We start from the raw sequence: 24,402 nt of genomic DNA, 5'->3' as shown, positions 1-24,402 counted from the left end.
TTATAACTAATTATCTAACTAAACTAATGAACAATTACGAAGTGTTTGTAAAACCGACTACAACACGCAATATGATTTGAATCCTCTCTTTATTAGTCTGTTTTAACACATGTGGCACTTTGTTAATCATGTGCTTGAAAGATTTAGGATCACAGGTGCAATAAATGAAATGTTGAGTAAGACCTACAAAACTTTGAAAAGTTTGAGGCCGTTGCTGTAATTATGCCTTATTTTATCAAGAGATTGTGTGGTTCAAAAAAAATTTTAAAAAAAAATTAAAAGAAATATGAACCTGATTATTAGTTGACTTTGACATCTTGGGGAAGCACAAGGCAAACGGAAGCTTAACTACTTCCGTTTGTTTGTGTTTGGATTGTTGAAGGCAAATATAGATAAATAATAATAATAATAATAAATAAAAAATGAAACCATCTCTAATAAGTTAACTTTTAGATGAAATGGCTAACATGATATTATTGTAGGCACCACCTATGTATAATTGATGTGTGTTTACAATACGGTGGAGCAATCAAGTATATCGGTGGCAGCAAATATAAAGTGGGTTGTTGAAGTTGTATTAAAGGTCTCATTATTTTCAAAAATATGTTAACGGAAAAGACATTTCCACTCAGATTCATTTTGGCCATTTGAATAGAAATATTATACGGAGAACGATAATTGTTTAATCGCATGAAGAAAGTGAATGGACCACTTTTCCACTTCTACAAGTTAATTAATTAAATCAACACCGTGTGGAAAATGTCTTTCAAAAGCCATTCCACTGAAAGAACAATTTTTTCTAACTTTCTATTCTACCGGAAAGAGGAATATAAAGATTGAGAATCAAACATAATTAATTAATATAGTACAATTTAAAATAGTCATGAATGGCAGACAGAAAAATGTAAAAGGAAAAAAAGAATCTCTTGAAGTAAAATTAGTTGTACTATATGTATATTCCAACTTACAATTTGGTATACAAATACATGATGGGGGTAAGATATGATTGGATCAAAATTTCCTCAACCAAATTAAAAATAAATAAATAAATGAAATAAAATAAAATAAAATTCTCCACTCTCTTTTTGACACCTCATCTATTTGTAAAATCTTATGTAACTCTTTATGTATAAGTGGAATTATTTAATTAAAAAAGGAAAAAGATATGTAAACATTTCACTCATGTACTATTATTTATATCTTCAATCCAGGATTGCTACATGTGAAAGAAAACTTGTCATGCAAATGGCTAACTACTTTCTTGTTGCAATTTTGTTGGAGCACTGTCTAATGGCCTGCTTAGCCATGGCGACAACCAATATTACAACTGATCAATTTTCTCTTCTCAGGTTCAAAACCCACATAAATTTAGATCCTTCACACATTTTATCGAAAAATTGGTCTGTTTCTACTTCTGTTTGTGACTGGATTGGAGTTACTTGTGGTTTTCGTCACCAAAGAGTGACTGCCTTGGATATTTCTAATATGAATCTTACTGGAAAGATACCTTCCCAATTGGGAAATCTATCCTTCCTTGTTTCTATCAACTTAACGAGAAACTATTTTCATGGTAGTAGTCCTCAAGATTTGAATAAGCTCCGACGGTTGAAAATCATGGACTTCAGGTTCAACAAATTCAGTGGCAAAATTCCTTCATGGTTTCATTTCTTACCTAAATTACAAGTTTTGGATCTTAGAGAAAACAATTTTACAGGCTTCATCCCACCTTCTCTCTCCAACATATCTACTCTCGACACATTGGATCTCTCTTTTAATCCTCTAAAAGGGAATATTCCGGAAGATATTGGAAATCTTCATAGCTTGAGAATACTTGGGTTGCAATATAATAGACTCACTGGAGTAATACCATTGCAGATTTTTAACATATCGACAATGGAAATTTTTTCTTTTACAGGGAATAGTTTAACTGGTAATCTCCCTCTTCACATATGCCATGGCTTCCCAAGACTCCGAGGGCTTCATCTATCTAAAAATGAATTCGTTGGTGAAATTCCATCCAATCTATCGGAATGTTTACAACTTCAGGTCCTTTCTTTGTCTTTCAACAAATTTAGTGGATCCATTCCTGGAGAAATTGGGAGAATAAGGACGCTTCAGGGCTTAGCACTTGGTTCAAATGATCTTTCTGGTAAATGAACCATGATTGATGTTGCATTAGTATTATAATTTTTTGTATGAAGAGATCTTCATTCACAGAATTATTCAGATTAACATTTTGGTAATTGTAGTTTCTCATTCTGATTTAACAATTGACAGGTACAATTCCACGTGAGTTGGGTAATTTGGATAACCTCAAGTTGTTGAGCATGGGATCTAATTTTCTTAATGGCTCTATACCAACCAGTATCTTCAACATTTCATCATTGCAATATATTGCGATTCAACGTTGCAGCCTATCTGGTAACTTTTAGCCCCTGTTTGATGGCTATTATTTGAAATTTCTATTTTTACTTACTCATTTTTAACCACACATTCACAAAATAAAATATTCTGCACTTAAACCCAATTTTTTTTTTTTTCATTTTTTTAACCATACATCCTTCTACAAATTATTATTCAAAACATTGTTTTTCCCAAACATGGCCTTAATTAGATTAAAAATTGTTTAATTTTTAGATGTTATCCCACAAGAGATTGACAATCTCTGCCACTTGGAGCATCTTCATTTGGACAATAATAAATTAAATGGTTTCATGCACCCCAAGAATCTTCAACATCTCAACATTATTAGTTATTTCAGTTTCAATTAATCAACTTTCAGGCAACCTTGATCCAAATTCTATAGCAAATTCTTCTAAAGTTACTACGATAATCCTGGATCACAACAACTTTAATGGACCAATTCCAAACTTCCTTGGGAACCTGTGCTTCATTGAAATTTTAGACTTGTCAGACAACAATTTCATTAGTGAATATCCAGAATTCAGCTTCATCACTTCATTGACCAACTGTAGATATTTAACATTGTTGGATATTGGCAACAATCCTTTGAATGGCATTCTTCCATTATCAATTGGAAATTTGTCCACTTCTCTACAATATCTTGATGGACATAATTGTGATCTCAAAGGTAGCATTCCTTATGAAATTGGCAATCTCACCAGTTTGATCAGATTAACTCTGTTTGGCAATGAGTTGACGGGATCAATTCCAGCAAGTGTGGTGAATTTGCAAAAGCTTCAAGGATTATCTCTTACACACAATAAAATAAGTGGATCTATCCCAAACTCTCTCTGTGAGCTTCAAAATTTATGTGAACTGGTTTTATCCCAAAATCTAATAACAGGTGCTATTCCAGGGTGCATAGGGAATATTACTGCACTAAGATCTCTATATATTGATACCAACAGATTGACATCCATCATACCTACAAGCCTGTGGCTCCAAAAAGATCTTCTGGAGTTGAATCTATCTACAAATACTTTGAGTGGCTCTCTACCTGAAGAAATTGGGAACCTGAAGGTTGCATGTCTTATCGATCTATCAGCCAATCGATTCTTTGGTAGTATCCCGAGTGCAATTGGAGATTTACTGACCTTGAGTAATCTTTCCTTAGCACATAACACACTGCAAGGATCTATTCCGGAGTCAATGGGTAAGATACTGAACTTGGAGCAACTCGATCTATCTCACAACAATCTTTCTGGTAATATCCCCAAGTCCTTGGAGTCACTTAAGTATCTCACATACTTGGACATTTCTTTCAATGATTTAAGGGGTGAAGTTCCTTCTGGTGGTCCTTTCAAATACTTTTCAAGTAAATCCTTCATGTCTAATGAAGGATTATGTGGTAATCCTATATATGGTCTCCCATCATGTCGTACTAGTAGACAAAAGAGAAGAAAAACGATGCTTGCAGTTGTATTTTCTTTGTTTGGGATTACAGTACTAATTTTAATTGTCACGGCCTCAGCGTATGCAATTGAACGATACCGAAGGAAACATTTGGTGGAAAATGGAGTAGACTCTGCACCTGGCACAAATCTAAGGGTCTCATATTATGAACTTTTGCAAGCAACTGAAGGGTATAGTGAGAGCCATTTGCTTGGGACTGGGAGTTTGGGCTCTGTCTATAAAGGGACTCTCAATAATGGAAGGGATGTGGCAGTGAAGGTTTTCAATTTGCAACAACAAAATGCATTCAAGAGTTTTGATGTAGAATGTGAAGTATTACGCAACCTTCGCCATAGGAATTTGTGCAAAGTCATTAGTACTTGCTCCAATCCAGATTTCAAGGCCTTGGTGCTTGAGCACATGTCTAATGGAAGCCTTGAGAAGTGGTTGTATTCAGACGACTACGTTTTGGATATCGTGCAGAGAATTAACATATTGATAGATGTAGCATATGCATTGGAATATCTGCACTATGGCTACTCATTGCCTATTGTTCACTGTGACTTGAAGCCAAGTAATGTTCTGCTGGATGAAGATTTTGTTGCCCACTTGAGTGATTTTGGAATTGCTAAGTTATTGGGTGAAGGAGAAAGCAATGCATACACTACAACCCTGGGAACATTGGGTTACATTGCACCAGGTAAAGCTCTTATCTTTTACTCCAATATTTTCTCTTGAGCATTCAGGGTACGTTTTTGTCCACCGGATAAGGGTAGCTCAGATAGTTAATATTCATATTCATTGTTACCAAAAACAAAAAAAATAGTAATGCTTTATAATATTTTAGATGTATCGTAGATTACAATAAACAACCCACATATAAATGCAACTTATATATATTGTAGCGACAACGTAATACAGCTAATGAATTTTTAATGTTTGTGTAGAGTATGGAATGGAAGGATTGGTGTCAATAAAATGTGATATTTATAGCTACGGTATTATGTTAATGGAAGTATTTACACGAATGAAACCAAGCGATGAAAAGTTTTCTGGAGATTTCATCCTAAGGAGCTGGATCAATGATTCTATGCCCGATGCAATAACTCAAATTATAGATTCGAACTTGTTAGGACCAGGAGAACTCAATACAAAAAAGTTGAAATGTTTGTCATCTGTAATGGAACTTGCTTTAAATTGTACCATGGAGAGTGCCAGTGAGAGGATGAACATAAAAGAAGTTGTTGTAGCATTGAAGAATTTCAGATTTCAGCTACTCACCTAACAGCAGTTTTAAATTTAATTGCTTAGTGCAATGTGTTCTCTATGTATTGTATGATAATTTGGTGATTCTGTGGAGATTATATATTTTTTTGTAAAGTTATATAATCATGAAATCAATGAAATTTAGTTCGAATTTTCTTAGTTTACAAGCTGTATTTTCTAGATGTCTAGAATGCTTTTTAGAAGTGTATTTTTGCTTTCTCCTCGTCAGCCTCTTTTTTACATGCTTTTCAGTAATTTTATCCTTTGACACATTACAAGAGTGTCACATGGATGGCAAACGTCTAACCAAACATTTTCCATTAGTTGAGGATACTGATTACACAGTGTTAAAAGGTTGGAGACAAGAATGCCAAAAATAAGTATTTAATACATTACACGTCATGAAAGAGCAAGCATACCGCAAGATTAGACGAGAAATCTCAAGAACTATGTTTTAAGTTTTGAATCCAAATTTAAAAAAATACTTGAAATATCTACAGCAAATAATTTCAATACAAAAAAAAAAAAAAAAAAAAAAAATAATAATAATAAATAAATAAATAAAGGGAAAGAGCCATCACAAACAGGAAAAGAAAGTTCAGAGCTTTACCATAAAGCCTCCAACAGACAGGAAGAGAAGAGAAGGAAGTAAAATATATCTGTCTTAATGTTCAAATTGCAGAATTACAATATCTATGGGGACAGACCTTCCCAATAATTTAACAAATAGTTTGTATATTTCTTACATAACGGTATTGTTCTTCAGTCATTTTAATTGGAAAAGGAACGAATCTGAATATCTGTTATCCCGACATTGGACCTAACCTATTAAAGTTCAAGCTTTGAGTTACCGAACCGGCTAAATAAAATGGCCATGTTCACACCTTATACCATGATAGGCACAGCTATATCATATGGACAGGCACTGGAGAAACCAACCTTCCCATATTTTTGTACCATTTTTATGCACCTTTTGAACTTCATGTGACACTATATATTGGTCAAACCTAGCAGAAAACAATGATGTAGCATGACTCAATTTTAACCAAACAAAAAATTATCACAAAGTTTCTAGTCAGTTACTGAGATGATGATTACTTTGTAACAACCATGAAATATTCCAACAAAAAATGTATTACTTTATTTGAAACGAAAATATGAACACAACAAGTGCATCAGGACAGACATACATTAAAGAGAGACAAATAGAATGCACATGCTAAGATTTCTATGATTTGCCTCTTAAACTACAAACTCCTTTTTTTATGAAATCTTGTAACCTCCAATTCAATGAACAATTAGAACATAACTATTTACAGGAATTAATTCTGAAATTAAATCCAATTAGAAACTGAAAAATAAAAATAGAAGTGATAAAATAAAGACTAATAAATTTCAATCTGGGCAGCTGAACAGCTGCTTAGGAAATCCTACAAGGAGGATGCTGTTTGCAAAAGAGAGCCAGCAAAAATAGGAGGAAAAAGAGACTAATAAGAATTTTCTTGGCTAAGAAAGGTGTTGGACTGCTATCACGAATAGCACACTGATCCACAACATTTCTAACTTTCCACGTGCTAAAGAACTCTGCAAAACTCGGCTACTTCAAGCACTTGGTGAGAGGAAATCAAAAAGTAAACAAGGGACCTATGAAAAGGAAAAGGCAAGAGTATGTTGTTATCTAAGCTTTTGCAAGTCATATTTTTCGAGTAAAAGCGTCTTTTGGTGGTTAGAATTAGTAGATTTTTATTTTTTTTTCATTTTTTTAATGGAAAAACGAAAAATGAAAGGGAAAATGTAAGTTTTTCAGAAATCTTCTATTTTGGTTATCTATACCTAGTACTCAAGTACCAATACCAAAGCTCTCTCTTAATATGGGTATCCATTCCCATCATATAGGAATAGATACCTAAAGTCAGAAGAGTGCTTAAGTATCGCTATATTCTAGCACTTAAAAGAGGATTTTATTTAGGGATTTACAAAAAAGACTCGTCAAACCCGATACTAGTGGGTCCCATCTTGAACGGGATGGGGATTACCTGCTTAAGCGGGTATTGGGGTCGGGTCGGGTACGGGGAGAGGAATTTCACCCCGGGTCGGATACTGGTAATAGAGGTCCTGTCCAGCCCCCGCCCTATTTATTTATTATTTTTTTTTTTAAAAAATCAATACTTTAAATGAAAAACTCCACGAAATTTCATTAATTTTAATAGAAAATGGTAATTAAGATTATCTAAGGAATATGATAAATAATAAAAACCTTAGTTTACAAAATATATTCGAATAATTAACTTTTAAAAATAAATAAATTAATTAAAATTTTTAATAACTATATTGTTGTTCTGTATCTGGTTGAGTAAAATATTTTTCTTCTTTACTAGACAACTCAATATACAATTGGCCTACATTCTTTCCTAAGTTTTTAATAAAATGTCTAGCATAATTTAATATTTCTAAAAAGATTTGTAATTTCTTAGTTTCTTCAAATTTTTCTGAAAATTGTAGAAAGCCTGCTGTTAATATGTGATAAACAGGAAACCAACTTAGGAGCTACCAAGGAATGAAAGTTTATGATAGACATTGGTGTTTTGTACTAAATATAATGCAAAAACAAGACATTAAGTGCTCACTTGATAGTAGCAGTATGATACACATTTGGAATGCAAACATCTGGTATTATACAATTTTGCATCTGATGTCAAATTTGGAGTATTGGTGTAAAACTCCACCGCCACTAGTGTGACTGAAGGAAGGGGTCAGCATAGACTCATTTCCAGGAGAACCTTCACGGTCACTAAGGAAACAAAGCGTTTGGTATCCTGTTCCTATATGCACAAGTCAAAAAGTACCTGATAACTTGGTAATGGCTAAGAATGAGATGGCTGACGATGCATACTTATGGTTCGGTCATTTACCATGATATTTGAATCTTGGGAGACTTATGACGATCACGAAGGTGACTATAAACAGGGACAACTGTTACATTGTGCTTTGTTGCTAATGTTATATATCCAGCTTTGGTACACAGTAGAGAAGTTTGAGGGACCAGAAATTGAGATATCTGTGCACCATGATATAGCTGGATACATTTATATTATCTTGTTTTTGCACTGTACGAAACAATGGCTGAGTCTGATATTTCACCCAGAGATGGAAGATATGAGATGATCTATCTCAATTGTGTTGGTAACTATTCGATTGCTGGACTTGTCACAAGGGAGAGACATTTACATTTTGGACCTATCGTTAATTCTGATTTATGAAATGTTTACTTCAGACTATCTGCATACAGAAACTTTGATGGACTAGGATATGCATTATCAACCATTTGTTCATTTACAGTTTTATAAACAACCTACTCTTGTTCCTCTCTGATCCATGGATGGAGTAGGCCGCAGCCATTTGGTTTGTTTTATACAATTATAGTGATTTAGCATTTGTACACCGGTTTTCTTCCAAGTAATTGATGGCATCCTGCACGAGTTTATACAAAGTAGATGTGCGACAATATTTATTATATCCTTGTGCGTTTATTTCACTGGAGAACTTAAGGAAGCCAGCCATATGTTTCAAACTGCGAATTCGCATACACAAGAATTTCCTCCACACCCACATTATGTTGTTAATTTGGGCAAAATTGAAATTGTAAGATACAGTCGAATCTGTTTCAGCTTTTAATAATTAATTGATCCTTTTTTCTTCATCATAGGCATGGGATTGAGGTAATATAATGGTGCTCCTTTAAACTCCAGATGTCGTGACAAGACACCAGCCCAATTTCTTATGTAAGATGCAGTCCAAACCTACCTCATTGCCTTATTCTCCTCCTCGTAACGTGCATCGCTGTCAGGTGTTGACATATCCGGCCTCGTGTAATACTACTGGACCTGGACGTGGCATGCGCTGATGATAAATATCAATAAAAAGTCGGATTCACCATCAAGGCTATTACAAGTAGAATATATCACTTTTTATACATCATTTTTTTTAACAGAATTTCGGCAATATCTCTCCTATAAATAGGACTAACCAACTTGTGATCAAATACTTACAAATCCCAAATTATAACACAACACAATAGAGATAAATCAAAATCTCAACTTTTATCAAGAAATAACAATAAGCCCCCTTTGAACCCCATTATTTCTCATTACATTAAATTAAATTTTTCTCTCTCCTACTTTTAACCACACAATTTTCAATAAAATAATATTACATGTAAATCAAAAACTTTTGAACCACTCATTTTTTAAAAAAATACTATTAATCTCATTATAATCTACAAATAATGGGGCTCAAACGGGGGCTAAATATACATGTAAATACAAAATACATAATGAGCCTCCTCACCATTTACAAGTGATGCAAAATCATATCTAGGCATGAACATGCGTCCCAAAATATGAAGTGAGTTATACTAACAAACTCTGTCGTGCGGCTCTGACTCCAAAATCAAGGCTCAACTCCAAAAGATACCCAAAAACTCAACTGCTGTCTGATAAGAAAATGTGGAAAAATATATGAGTTGATAGCTCAGTGAGTAGAGAAGTTCAAAATAAAATATACTTTTTCCATTATACAATTTTATCGAAAATCGAATCCATACCATTGAATAATTCACAAAATAACATCATATAATTATAGTTAAAAGTGAGACATCCATGTAACACTATGAATATTATCTCATAATCATGATATAGTTATCAGCTGATATCTATACCATCATCTCAACACATCACATGTGATCCACTAAAAATGTACCCTCTAACTAAAATATGTAATCCGTCCCTCGGGCCAAACACTTTCTCCACGGGCCTTTGGCCCCCTTTGTGAACGAAAGCGAGTCTCAAGACCTCTGTAATCAATTCTAGAACACGGTAAAGGCCCCACAGTGAACTATAGGTACATGGTCACGACCCCTTCATCCCCAATCGACCCCTCAGTGAAGTATAGAATACGGTCAAGGCCCCTCACTGAACTAGAAGAAGTATATAATCATGGGTACTTTTCTACCCGATTTCAATATTACATGATTCACATATCAAACAAATCTCAATGTCACATGTCTTACATGCCAAGTCACAAATGTGCCATAAATAATCTTTGAGATTCCACATGTATTATAATAAAAGAGAATTCCATAATAATCATATAATCAAACACATAATTGCACATACTTTGATAATATACTTAATTTATAAATACTTTTAAAATATTTATATTTTTCCACTCACAGAACTATATACGCCAAAATCAACTCGGATGGTACGCTATCCCGATATCCATACAGCCACCTAAAATATGATATAATTTTTAAATCAACAATTAACTATTTCAAGTAATTCCAATAATTAAATAGGCGATACCCAAACTTAATCATTTCGCGTTTAAGCGATTTTTAAAGTCTCTTTAATCACTAAAACTAATTTTTCTTTCATTTTATTCAATTTCATAGTTTATTATACTTAACCCCTTCTATAAAATTGAATTTAATATAACAATTTAACAACTATAAAATTAAACATAACTTGACAATAAGTAACTTTTTACTTACCTTTTAAATTTGAGGAATTGAAGCCTAATAAAATAACCTACTTAATTCCTAACACGTTCATGAATTTTCCTTTTTTTTTCTTCTTTCTCTTCCTTTTTTTTTTCTTCTTTTTCCTTTCTCTTTTCTCTTTCTCTTTCTCTTTGCTCTCGTCTTTCTTGGTTGTGGTGTGTGTGTTGTGTGTGAAACTGGATGGATATAGAATAGGATTCAATTAAATGTTTCCACCGCCTGACTTTTGTTTTATCCCTTTTTTTTTTTTTTTGGTTTAACTGTTCTTTTAGTAAACCCCCGAATTTTTTTTTTTTCCCCCCCCCCCCCCCGCCCCTCTCTTTTTTGTATTATTTGGTTTGACATTTCTTTTCGTAAAGGTATTACAGGTGTTCTATCTAGAATCATCCTTTCATGTAGTATAATCACTATTTTTTCACACCTCTGTTTATTCACATTTATTCATTATAACTCTAAACAGTTAATTAGCATTTGCCATAAAAGCAGCAGGAGACGGGAACTCATTACTTATGTCAGTAAATCTTGCAATGACTTCTTTTCCATCTTCCAAGAACCAGATTATTAAGATTTATCTTTTCTTTATCCAAAAGACCTAACCATGTGATACATTGACGAATAATTTATAAAACAAAACAATGAGTTGTAAAGGAAATACCATTTTTTTCAACACTCATAATGGATCTTGCAGCAAGCATCCAAATCATGACAAGGTTTCTCTCCTGGACACCCGGTCCGCCCTGCTCCGCAGTACTTCTTTTAATTCCAACAGTTGTAACACATTCAAAATACACATGCAATACACACACAAAATCAATAAAAAAACCCAAAAAGGAAACGACTTAATCGATTAACTTTCCACTTAATCAATAACGGAATCACAGTTACAGTTTTCCGCAACCCAAGTTTTACTGCATCTGATATGTCATTCATGGTGAAGAGGCACATTGATAACTATTCAACTTTAAAAAATGAATGGAGTTGTTTGGTAATCTAAGACCATCTAATAATACGAAGTCCCAGTTTAGTTAAAAAATAATAATAATACTTTTTTAAATTTTATTTTTAATTATACATCCTTCCAATAGAATAATTTTACACGTAAAATCATAATTTGTTCCCACTTTTAACCACACAAAAAATCTATATCAAACATGTTTTAAATAACGCTATTCAAAAAAATTATTAGATATTATTTTTTAATTATTTAATTCTATCAAAATTATTAATTTCTTATATATTACTTCTTTAATTCTATCAGATGATAAACAAATCGTTACTATTATAGGGTTTTAAGGGTGATTATATTTCTACCAAATTTTAGTTGTGATTAAATTTCTCAATCTTTGTTTGCTATATCAATTATTTTCTTTTTTAAATTTATTCGTCAAATTTTCTTATCTTCAACCTTTCATTAATTAATACATCTCTTCATTGATGATGATTTATATTGAAATATCTTGTTTACAAGCTTTAAAATGAGGGGAAAATATTTTTTTTTAATATTTGTTATTTTTTAAAAAATATGATGAAAAATAAGTTGCTATACGCTATTTCAAAGAATTTTTAGACATAAAATATTGAGAAATACAATATATATTAACTAAAGAAAGGATTGATAAGAATGCCATTAAAAATCGTTAGACACATATATGTTGTAATGAGTAAAGATTAAGAACCTTGAGTATTATTAAAATGTTGTGCAAGAAATAAACATTGTTGTGCAAAAAAAATTACCCACGATTTAAATTAAGCATTCATTTGATTAAGGGTTTTAATTTATGAGTTTCATGAAAGTCAAAATGCGTGGATAATCAAAATATTGAGTCGGCTTAAATTAAAGTTTTACCAAATATGTATAGGATCAAACACGTCATAAAGAACAAGAAGTTACTCTTAATGTTTCGAAATCGCATCCGAATATTGATTAAGAGTTCGTTTGGCATGACTTTTAAAAAGTGAAAATGAACTTTTGAAACTCGAAATTTGCTTTTGATTCCATTTTGACTTATTTTAAGAACAATCAATCTATTTGTACATCAAGTTTGGCATCACATGAGTTGACAGATTTTGTACATTGATTTCAACAACACTTTCCAATCAATGACCAAATTCAACAAAAATGTAGAAGCAGCATAATTGTTATATCAAACTTTTTCTTTTAATTAAAAGAAATTTTAGAGTAAGTTGATCTAACGTAACTTTCTCTCAAAGCACTTTTGAAATAATATCTTTTGGAATATAGTTTTCGATCCAAAGGTAATGTAGCTTTCTTCAAAGGTAAAAGTCATGCCAAACGAATCCTAATAGAAAGTTAAAAATTAAAAGTCATGCAGTAGAAGCAAAAATTAATTAAATATAAAAGAAAATGTTAGCACTTAAATAATTTTGTCCTCCAAATTCAAATCAAAGCATGGATTAATGTCAACATGAATTATTGAATCATACTTAGTGTACATCTTGGTATATAGCCATGTTTACACTTTTCCACATGACATTACCGAATTGGACAATAAAAAAAAAAAAAAAAAACCCTTTTTCATCCAATAATTTGGCAACAACAATGCATGTATCAAGTGTGTATGAATGACAAAGTCCTAAAATACTTCAGTCTCAGGATAATTTAAGGATGTATAAGAGTTCAGGACCAACAACGTAAAAAGTTGGGGGCAGTCGAGCCAATGCAATTTGAAAAAACAATATGGATTGGTAGTCATCGTCAATGTAACAGATACCATCGTCGGAAGAGAGATCCTGCAAGTAAAAACTTGCATTCATCACAAGAAGCAAAGTCCTTGGAATGGGAATCACAATTTTGTTACAAAGTTCAGCTCTCAACCACTCTACTAAAAAGAAATTTAATAGATATGCTAGTTGTTGAGGCAATCAAATACTAATCATTGATTTTTCAGCTACATAAAATCATAAACTGTCAGAAGACAAAATCTTGCACATACAACACAATTTCTTGAAATGACGATCAATGACCAATTGGCCAAACATCATTTTTACCAAAATGGTTGTTTCAGGGATAGTAACTTGTAAATGTAAATCCTCTTCCCACAATCTCGCCAGCACAAAACCATGCAAAGCACTCGAGGCCAAATAATGCTGCAATGCTAGCATCCTCGACCTTCAGCTCATGCCTATGTTTCCACTCATTCTTGACATAATCGAGTTCCTTCCAGAATGACTCTGTACGACTAGGAATGATGGAAATGACGAGTGAAAAAAAGTTTTAAAGGGATGTTCATTTTGCCATTTTGGGAAATTGCCGTTGGAGAAACTAGCAAATTATGGACATGCAACTCATGTACTAACATAGATTCAATGATATTGTTGGAGCCACCGAGACAATAACTAATCACGCTCAGCAACTCAAGGTAACAATAGACCACAGTCCAAAGTCTAAACAAAATTATATTATCATGAATAATTCCATATTATACTTTTAAATCACATTTTACACTATACCATACAATAAATTTCACTTCCATATAATGTGGATAACTTCATCTAGCCATTCTCCCCCCACTGCAAACATATGTTCAGAGATGGGGGTGCGAGAGAGAGAAATTTTGCACATATCATGGCAAATGATAACCATGTTAGTGGTGTCAAGCATAAAATGGTTAAACCAAGAAAGTTGTTCAACTCAATAAAATAACATAAACCTTTAGGAATTCGAGCAATTTCGCCCCTTAACCATGAATTAATTATAGATAGACTAATGCTATATATTTTTACTATTGATAATTGAAATAAATTGAAATAAGACAAAAGAAAACCTTAAAATTACTTCAAAAAAATTTGCAGAAATTTTTAATACATTAAATTACAGAAACGTGTATGGATGCATCTATCTGCATGCTCTAATCTTAAAACGTACAACACATTTCAATATTTTGTGGTCAACACAAGAACAATAGATTAAACCCTTGTTAATTTTTTGTCGAACTTATTTTCAATCACATATTCTTTCGATAAAATAATTTTGCACGTGAACTGTTCGTCAAAATTCCGCAAGTGTACGGGTTCGTTGTACAAGTAATAATCGTAATGAGAGAATTATCGTCCCACAGGGAATAAGGATTAATTCTAGTATATTTGATATATTTAAATTCGTGTTTGTAACCAAAAGATGATTGATGAATAACTAGCTAATTTTTATAACTAGAACTTATGAAATCAATGAAAATTGGTTTAAGAAAATCAAATGTGTGAACGTATTGGATTTTTGGCGCCACTGGTCAATACTGAGTTCTAATTCTCAGCTAGTAATAATTATCTTAATCCATACAATTGCGACGATCGATAATTCCACTTTTATTTATTATTCTTTTCCAAGATATAATAAACATATAGTTATCACGAGACGATCATATTCCTAGTCCGAATTCATATGGCAAACATGCATTGGCATTTAGGATTATCACATATGATCGCACACGCTACAAATATTATTCCTAACACTTATTGTCCGTGTGTTCTAATAACAGTGTTCTACCTACCGTGAGTTTTCCAACACTACGAATAAGCAACTTATTATCCTAATAGTGAGTAAACATTAAAACAATGTAAATATGCATACTACTGGAATCATAACACAAGAATTAAGATAAAAACACAGGTCTCTAAATAAAATTAAGAATTAAACAATTTTGTCATCCATCCAATACATGAAAAAAATTAGCCTAACATAATGTTGGAATCAAACACATAAAAGAGGAAGGACATCATCGAAATTTGATGAAACGTGATTAATATCACAAATTTCCTCGACTTTTGCACGTGTGTATTTCTATTTCTCCGAGGCAGCCGTCAATGATTTTGTCTGGATGAGCTCATTGTTTTCATTTGAAACCACCGTGATTCCTCCTTTTTTCGGCACTACTTGTACTTGACTCACCCAATGACTATCTGATATAGGGTAGATGATTCATGTATCCAGAAACTCTAATACCTCTTTCCTTACCATTTCCTACATAGTCGGATTTAATCTACGTTGATGCTCAACTGAAGCTTTGTAGTCCTCTTCCATTAGAATTTTATGTATGCAAAGTGAAGGACTAATCCCTTTTATATCTGATATCGTCCATCCTATTGCTGTCTTATGCTCTCGAAGTACCCTTAGCAACTGACCTTCCTCTGATTCTGTAAGATTGTTCGAGATAATTAGTAGAGTGAATTCTTTTCCCCCAAGTATGCATAGTGAAGATAAGTGGACAGTTGTTTGAGTTTAAGAGTTGGAGCTTGCCGCATAGATGGTAAATGTGTTGTGGGTCTTTCATCGAGCTCCAGACGTGGTTGCTTGAAGAATGGTGGTATAGCTGCCAAATAATGTGCACATTCTTTTGCTTCCTCTTTTTCTGATGGTAAATCTTGAGAATGCACTAAACACGTCTCAAGCGGATCCTAAGGGTGATCTAGTTTGAATGTCTCTGACACCGCTTCTTTTATTACATCAATCTGCATGCAAGAATCTTGTTCACTCTGAAGTCTGAAAGCTCTAAACACGTTGATGTCAATTCTTCTTCATTTAACTTCAATATCAACTGGCCCTTTTACACATCTATCAGAGCCGTTCCCGTAGCAAAAAATGGGCGACCCAATATGAGGGAAACGTCCCTATCTTCCTCCATATCCAAAACAATAAAGTTCGCTGGGAAGATAAAATTGTCGACCTTCACCAAAATATCTTCACAAATACCTCGAGGGTGCTTGATCGACTTGTCAGCCAACTGTAGTGAAAGTGTTGTCGGTTTTGCTTGCCCCAAGCCTAGTTTCCTGAAAAGAGATAAAGGCATTAAATTATGCAACCTCCTAAATCACACAATGTTTTATCTATATATAAATTACCAATGTTACAAGGAATAGTAAAACTCCCTGTATCTTTTAACTTAGGCGGTAACTTATGTTGGAGAATTGTGCTGCACTTCTCAATAAGCATTACTGTTTTATTGTCCTCTAGTTTCCTCTTATTTGATAGAATGTCTTTCATGAACTTGGCCTAACTCGACATTTGAGCTAAAACTTCAGCAAATGGTATGTTAATGTACAGCTTCTTGAACACATCCAAAAATTTCTAGAGTTTCTTGTCGAGCTTGTGTTTTTGCAATCTCTGTGGAAATGGAATCGGAGGCACATATGCTTTGACAAGAGTTGCCTTCACCTATGGACTATTTGATGACTCAACTTGATTTTCCTCTGTGGCTTTGTCTGATTCATCCACTTGCTCCTTACCCATGGTAGGTGCCTTTTCTATGACAGTTGTTGGCCGCTTTACATGTATTTTTGGCAACTAGATGACACTACATGCAGTGATTGCTTTGACCTGCTTCTTAGGATTTGTCTCAGTATTGCTAGGCAATGTCCTTTAAGCTCTACCTGATAGTGCGGCTACTATTTGTCCAACTTATTGTTCCAAATTCTTGATCGAGGCTTGTTGGTTCTAAAAGTTGGTCTTAGTTTTAGTAATGTATTGAGCTGGCGAATCTTCCAATGATGGCTTTCTCCCTTGCTACTGTTGTTGCTAGAACCCTAGTGGTTTATTCTGATTGTTTCCTCCTTGTTTTTGTACCTGATTATTAGACCATGAAAATTAGGATGGTTCCTCCAACCCGGATTATGTGTTGGAGAAAAGATTATTTTGCTGTCTCTGAAAGTTATGTGTGTAGCTTATTCTTAACATGCGTAAATACCAAAGGGCAGCGTGTACTAGCATGATCCGCTCCACAGCCTTCGCAAACAGGTGGTGATTGTTATACCATGTTAACTGACTTAGACAAATTGTCCATTTTCATTGTAAGAACTTTCATTTGCGAGGCCAGTGCTATCACTGCATCCACATTGTGCAACCCTGATGTTTTCCTTGGAGCTTCTCTATCAGTTGGCCACATCAATTGATTTTCAGCTATTTTTCATACAAATCATAGGCCTCATCGACATCACGTTTCATAACCGATCCTCCCACTGAAGCATCTATCATATTCCTGAACTCTTGTTTTAGACAACAGTAGAAGAGATATTGCTGAGCCTACTTAGGAATGTCAAGGCCAGGGCATTTTTTGAAAAAATTCTTGAACCTTTCTCATGCCCCAGGATAGCTCTCGAGGTCTTTTCTTGAAAGTGTGGACTTCATTCCTAATTTGGTGAACTTGAGAGGGCAGGAAGAATTTCATGGTGAATTTTTGAACCATATCATTCCATGATTGGATGCTCCGTGGAGGTAAATAGAGGAACCATTCTCTTGCGACGTCTTTCAAGGAATGAGGAAATAATCGCATTCGAAATGCATCTGCTGATATCCCTTCATGACTAATTACCTCACATAGCATAAGAAACGCCGAAATATGTTCATGAGGATTCTTAGTGTCTTTTCCAAAGAACCTAATGTCTTGGTGATTTTGAAACAGATTGATGACATTTGGTCTGAGGTGGAAATTAGACTATCCAAAGGGAGGATATACCACAGCAGGTTGCACTGGTGTAGGAATTGGATTTACATAATCCCCAACTAAAATAGGAGCTCTGTTGTGGATAGCTTTCTGTTGATTTGGCTATGGTATTTGCTCTTGAAGCTGAACTTGATTTTGCTGTTGATTCTGATTATTTGCCATTCTCTCTGCTTGATGTTGGACTCTTCTACGATTTCTAAATATCCTTTCGATTTCGTGGTCTATCGGAATGAGATCTGGCTCATTAAGATTTTGCATAAACCAAGGTCGTCTGACAAGTGTCAAGACACAAGAGAATTAAGCAGTGTAATATTAGCCAAAAAACAACAAATAATAATAATAATAACGCATCTAAATATCTAATAACTAAAATTAACACCGTTATTCCCCGACAACGGTGCCAAAAACTTGTTCGTCATAATCCCGCAAACGTACGGGTTCGTTGTACAAGTAATAATCGTGATGAGAGAGTTATAGTCTCATAGCGAATAAGGATTAATTCTAGTATATTTAATATATTTAAATTCGTGTTTATAACTGAAAGACGATTGATGAATAACTAACTAATTTTTATAACCAAAACTTATGAAATCAATGAAAATTGGTTTAAGAAAATCAAATGTGTGAACGTATTGGATTTCCGATGCCACTGATCAATACTTAATTCTAATTCTCAACCAGAAATAATTATCTTAATCTAGAAATTGCGACGATCAATAATTATACTTTTATTTATTATCTTTTCCAAGATATAATAAACCTATGGTTACCACGAGATGATCCTATTCCTTGTCCGAATTCATATGGCAAACATGTATTGACATTTAGGATTATCACATATGATCGTACCCGTCACAAATATTATTCCTAATATTTATTGTCCGTGTGTTCCAATAACAGTGTTCTACTTACCGTGAGTTTTCCAACACTACGAATAAACAACTTATTGTCCTAATGGTGCGCAAACATTAAAACAATGTAAATAGGTATATTACTGGAATCACAACACAAGAATTAAGATAAAAACACAGGTCTCGAATTAAAACTAAGAATCAAACAAATTTGTCATCCATCCAATACCTGAAAAAAATTAGCCTAACATAATGTTGGAATGAAACATATAAAAGAGGAAGGACATCTCCGAAATTTGATGAAACGTGATTAATATCACAAATTTCATGGACTTTTGCACGTGTGTAGTTCTATTTCTTCGGGGCAGCCGTCAATGATTTTGTAACTCCCAGTTTGCAGCCCTTTTTCTCTATATAATTTTCCAAGGTAGCTGAGTTTGTTGACTCCAAAAAGGGAACAATTGCCTCCTGCAAAAAACTTGTGCGTGTGATGTCTCTTTCCAGCAGACTATATAATCCAGCAATCGGCAATTGTGTGTGTATCTATTCAATTCTCTTCCAATACAGGTCTGCCCTGTTTTACTTTCAATGCGTGAAATTGTGGGTGTGGAAAACATAGAAATTATGGCAGCTCCCAATTTGTTTGTATCTGAAATTCTCCCCAATTTCTGCCGTGTGATGTGTATATAATTCCAGCCGGTAGCTGCCACTTTCTTCTCGCCAATCTCTCGATGTTGTTGTGTATATATATTTCCAGTTGGCTTATGTTCCCCTCCAAGCAGCTCTCCAATTTCCCTAGTTAATTGGTGTGTAAAATATATATAAATCAGCTCCCAATGCCGGTATGCTTTCTATCTCTTTCCTTTTAGTTGGCTGCCGTCTTTCAATGGTTTTGCCTCCAATTCTCCCCAGTTTCCTGCCGTCTTTTTTTATTTTTATTTTTTTTAATATATAATGTAGGTTAGTCTCCATATGAATTCGTCATTATTGAAATCAGCTCAAGAGGCCCATTTATACCTCAATTTCCTCCAAGTCCTCAATTATCTAAAAATCATACAATTTAATCTTTGACCCCAATTAATTATGCAACCAATGTCTTTCTCTAGTTCAATTCACGTCCTTAAAATTTCAAAGTGTAGAATGATTCCCAAACTTTCTCTCCAATGGCCAATTTGTTCTTCACCCTTTTCCATTTGCTCCGAACGAGTCCAAAACTAAAAAAAAAAATAATAATAAATAAATAAATTAATTAACCCAAGTTAAATAGGAATTAATAAATTAACGACATAAAAGTTTAATAATATGGCTTAAATAAGTGCACAAATTGCACTTATCATGGACTAACCTACTTTTTAACACACATTCTTACAAAAAAAAACACTTTCAACAAAATCTATTCTAAAAAATCTAAAACAAGCCCTAAATGTTGTGGATTAGGACCTTATTATTTTCCACTTTTGCATTAAGTGATAGAGGATTCAAATTTCTCTGATTGATGATAAGAAATCTCACCATCCAAAGGGCAACAATTCTTGTAACTTCTTATGCATTAGAATAATCTGATCAAAAGTCACTACTAGAAAAGGAGGAGATAGAAGCGAAATTTTACAGATGGACAATTTTCGTAGCTATTATCAACAAAATTACAACAAATTAGCAATGAATTACTATTTTACTATTAATTAAAATTAAATACTAAATTAATGACAGAATTACCAATAGAAGATTTGTGTTGATAAAATTTTGTTACTAATCCGTCGGTAAAAATTTAAAAATAACAAATAATAAATTAAATAATTTAGTGATAAGATTTCTCAGTGGATGATTTCGTTGGAAAAAATATTAAAAATGGTAAAATAAATTACGAACAGAAAAAATTTGTTGGTAAACATTGAAATTAAATTTTTAAAAGCATTATATAGTTACCAATGAAAAATTCCATCGGAAAATTCAAAAAGCTTCAATTCCCATCTAAAATTTGACTTGCCTCTAAAATTTTCATTTCCCTCCATCCAATTCCCATTCAAATATTTCATTTCCTCCCAAACCCTTCAGATTAAAAATTTAATTCAACCGTTTTCTTGTACATTTATATCTCAAAGACACAGATGTAAAGCCAACAACTTTACTACTCCAAGCTAGTTACATAATGAAATCCATGGCTAATTCCAGTTCTTCTTCCCCTTCTATACCCTCCCTCTCACCCCACCGCCCACCCCATTTCACCCTGTTCAGATGTTGAGAAAATCCACCCATTTAGGAATCTGATTTCTCTTTTCCTTGGGCACACACTCAACATCACATAGGGGAATTGATCTCAATTTGGAAGCTGAGGCTTTGTTCTGGCCCCTTCTATTATCAATCTCTCTCTCTATGTCTCTCTCTGTCTCTCTCTCTCTCTTCCTAGCTTTCTTTTGGTTACTGTTTAATTGCACATGCCAGGTCAAAGTTCAATGGATTACTACTTTTCCAGCAGTCTATTATGAAATTAATGCAATGCATTTCGAAGAAATGAAATCATCTGAAACAATGGCAACATTAATGATATATTCCAAATTGAGATATGTTTTGAAGACGGGCATGTAGGTTAGAAATGATTTTTAAATCCATTGTAAATTATACATCTCATGAGTATGAAGCTAGATCTGTAAAATTTCAAGAATCTGATACAGAATGAGTGAATTGCTGGACTATCTGGTGTCGTATAGACTGTTTCGAGAAAATAATTATTAAAATAAAATCACACATTTTTTAAAAATATTTTAATTCAAATTAGTGACAAAAATAGCGACGAAAATCCGTAGGTAATCATCAACGGACAGAATCTGTAGGTAATATGCGACGGGAAATTTTGTTGCAAAATAGTGACGGAAATAGCCGTTGGTAAACACTGACGACTTCTTCCATCGCTAAATCACCGACGGCTTATGTAATTTGGCGCTAAAACTCGCTGTGGGGGTATTAGTAACGGATTTTCCAACCGATCAATTCCATTTGTGAAAGTCGTTAGCGACGGAATTTAAGGCATCAGCGATGGAAATTTCCATCTCTGAAGCCGCATGTTTTTTAGTGAGTCCAAAACTACTAGTAGCTAATTTAAACCACAGGATGGGAAATCAGTTCCAGGTATTCAGTGAACCAGATAGTTTGCCAGAACGATTGTATAAAATAAGAGACAAGAAATTAAATTCTGAATCCAAGCATGTAATGCACACAAGAAAGAGAATCAAAACTAAAGAGTACTCATTAAGAATATAAACAAATTAACCTCGTAAGACGAGTGTAAAACAACTGCTTGGCCAATTCATTGCAATTCTCCGCAGTAAATGACTCCTGAATATATTGTCTGTTCTGCTCCAACAACTGCTTGTCTGCTTGTAGTAGGAAGTTCCATTCTTGACCACAAATTGTGAGGCTTGGACAACCTTTGTTTGCAATTGCTGTAACTTGGCTGCCATTAATTCCCGAAGTAATTTTTATCCATCAAACAAAAAGGGACAAAACCAGAATGGCTTGAACCGGGTGGAAATGATGTTCATTTTTTACAAGTCTTATGTAAAAGTCTTGCCAAATTAGAGAGAGAAACAAGAGCAACAATTAAAAAATTCTGGAATTTTATGCATAGTAGGATTTGTAGCTAATTTCAAGGAATATGTCAGAGATCCCAGTGTGTTATTTATTTTGTACAAGTTTTGAACGTCATTGTGTAAGTTAACTAGAACATATAGCCTGTGGTATTTAAACTTTTTGTCAAAAATAGTTGAGCTTTGTTGGCTGCATTCACTCTACAACTGTTAAGAATGTGTTCGCTAATCATTGCAATTTATCACATGTTAATCAAGGGCGGAGCCAGGAAATTTGTTTAGTGTGGGCATAATTTAACCCACATCGAATATTGAGTTTTGTTCATGAATTTAATGATGATAAAACTGTAAAACAAAATTGCGATAATAAAATGACATAGTTTATAATTAAACGGGTTCCTTTCAAGTTTTCATATTTTGACAAATGAAATCCAAATTAACCTATGCCTAAAATCAAGCAAAATCATAGTAGATTGCTAACAATAAAAAAAGGGTTTGTGCCTAAAAATTCAGTGTGGGAATTGTCCCAACATGGCTCCGCCCCTGTTGTTAATTATCTGTACGGTACATCAGTTAAGTAGTAAAGCTGCATTATGAAAATTTGATGGTCTTTACGAATACAATCATCCTCATGCGGCATTCTTTTGCACCCAATTTGACCTTGGAATACTATAAAGATTTTCAAAATTACAAAACTATGTTGTCTGGTTAGTAGATTACTGTTAGCAGTTGATAAGTGTAGGTTATCCCCTTATTTGGGCCTTAAATTAAACATTTCGAAGTTCTTTTGATCAATTATAGCTCTATTTATTGTATATTTTGTTTGTTAGATGAAACTCCATGATTGAAAGTGAAATTGAAATAAATAAGCAAAAAATAGTGAGAAAAGGTGAAATTCAAAGTTTGAAGACTCAATTGTAACTTTTCAATAGTTGATTTAGACCATAAAACGATAATTGAAGATTGCTAAGAGTCAATTGGATGCAATTAAAAGTAAAAAAAAAAACAAGTTAAATTTTTTTGACAAATCAATTTCCTCGGGTAGCGAGGCTGTTGAGAAGCGACTGCAGGTTGTCCTCGGGTTGAAAAGCAGCAATAGACAACAGATTACAGGGAGACAGCAGCAGGTGGTAGCGAGAAATAATAGCAAGAGGCAGCAGATATTGAAAACTAATGTGGTGATGGGATGCACTAAAAATTCGACCACGTAAGGGAGGACGGTGAGTGTGGTGGTGGTTGGGCTGGTAGTGGGTGATAGGTTTGGGCTTGCTGTGGGTTGGGCCTGGGGATGGGTATTACTAATTTAATTTTGTTGGGCCGTTCAGGCTTTTTATATGGGCTGCTATTTGGTATATGTCTGTGGTGGGCTGGTATTTGGGGTCGTGCTTTGTATCTGGTGTATGTAGTGGGCTATGCTGGATTGTACCTTTGGACTTAACAAAAAACTGACTGCAATTAATTTTCTGTTTCACGTTTTTTCCTCGCCTTTTTTTTACGGACTATAACTACTAGTAAAGACGAAAAAAGAGAGAGAACACATTGGCTGCTATGATCTGGACGAATGGAATAATGGAAAATACTACTCTAAGGGTCCGTTTGATTGCAAAAATAGAATTTGGGTGGAAAGAGAACAAATTTCAGAGAATTGAATTGTCTAAAAATTGTTTTACTGGGAATTGTCAATTATTGTGTTTAATTGGCATAATTTTCCACCTAGAAAATGTTAAAATAAAAGTGTTTTTTAGTGTTCATTTGGCTTTATTTTTCATGAAAATTGTCAATTTAAGGGACCTGGCTTAAAAGATGGTTCACTGGGTGATATGTTGTACTTC

At 33.7% G+C, this 24,402-nt stretch overlaps 1 protein-coding gene and 1 pseudogene across 4 annotated transcripts; one reads left to right on the top strand and one right to left on the bottom strand.

Moving 5' to 3' along the window:
* The first annotated feature begins 1,205 nt into the window (after positions 1-1,205).
* LOC111399445 (receptor kinase-like protein Xa21) lies at positions 1,206-8,999 on the top strand. 4 transcript variants are annotated; one of them, XM_023026754.1, is made up of 5 exons: positions 1,210-2,149; positions 2,278-2,421; positions 2,783-3,616; positions 3,935-4,555; positions 4,803-5,283. In XM_023026754.1, the coding sequence occupies exons 1-5, from the start codon at positions 1,240-1,242 to the stop codon at positions 5,138-5,140; spliced, it is 2,847 nt and encodes a 948-aa protein (XP_022882522.1). In that variant the 5' UTR covers positions 1,210-1,239; the 3' UTR covers positions 5,141-5,283. The 4 variants fall into 4 exon arrangements, with proteins under 4 accessions (XP_022882523.1, XP_022882519.1, XP_022882522.1 ...); XM_023026755.1 differs by lacking the exon at positions 4,803-5,283 and adding an exon at positions 8,828-8,999 and having other exon boundaries at positions 1,206-2,149; positions 2,783-4,555; XM_023026751.1 differs by having other exon boundaries at positions 1,209-2,149; positions 2,783-4,555.
* Positions 9,000-13,703: 4,704 nt separating this feature from the next.
* LOC111399444 lies at positions 13,704-22,745 on the bottom strand (annotated as a pseudogene).
* Between the last annotated feature and the right edge of the window lie 1,657 nt (positions 22,746-24,402).

This window comes from Olea europaea, chromosome 9 (assembly GCF_002742605.1).
Source record: "Olea europaea var. sylvestris chromosome 9, O_europaea_v1, whole genome shotgun sequence".
NCBI lineage: Eukaryota > Viridiplantae > Streptophyta > Magnoliopsida > Lamiales > Oleaceae > Olea > Olea europaea.
This window is presented reverse-complemented; position numbering and strand designations above follow the sequence as displayed.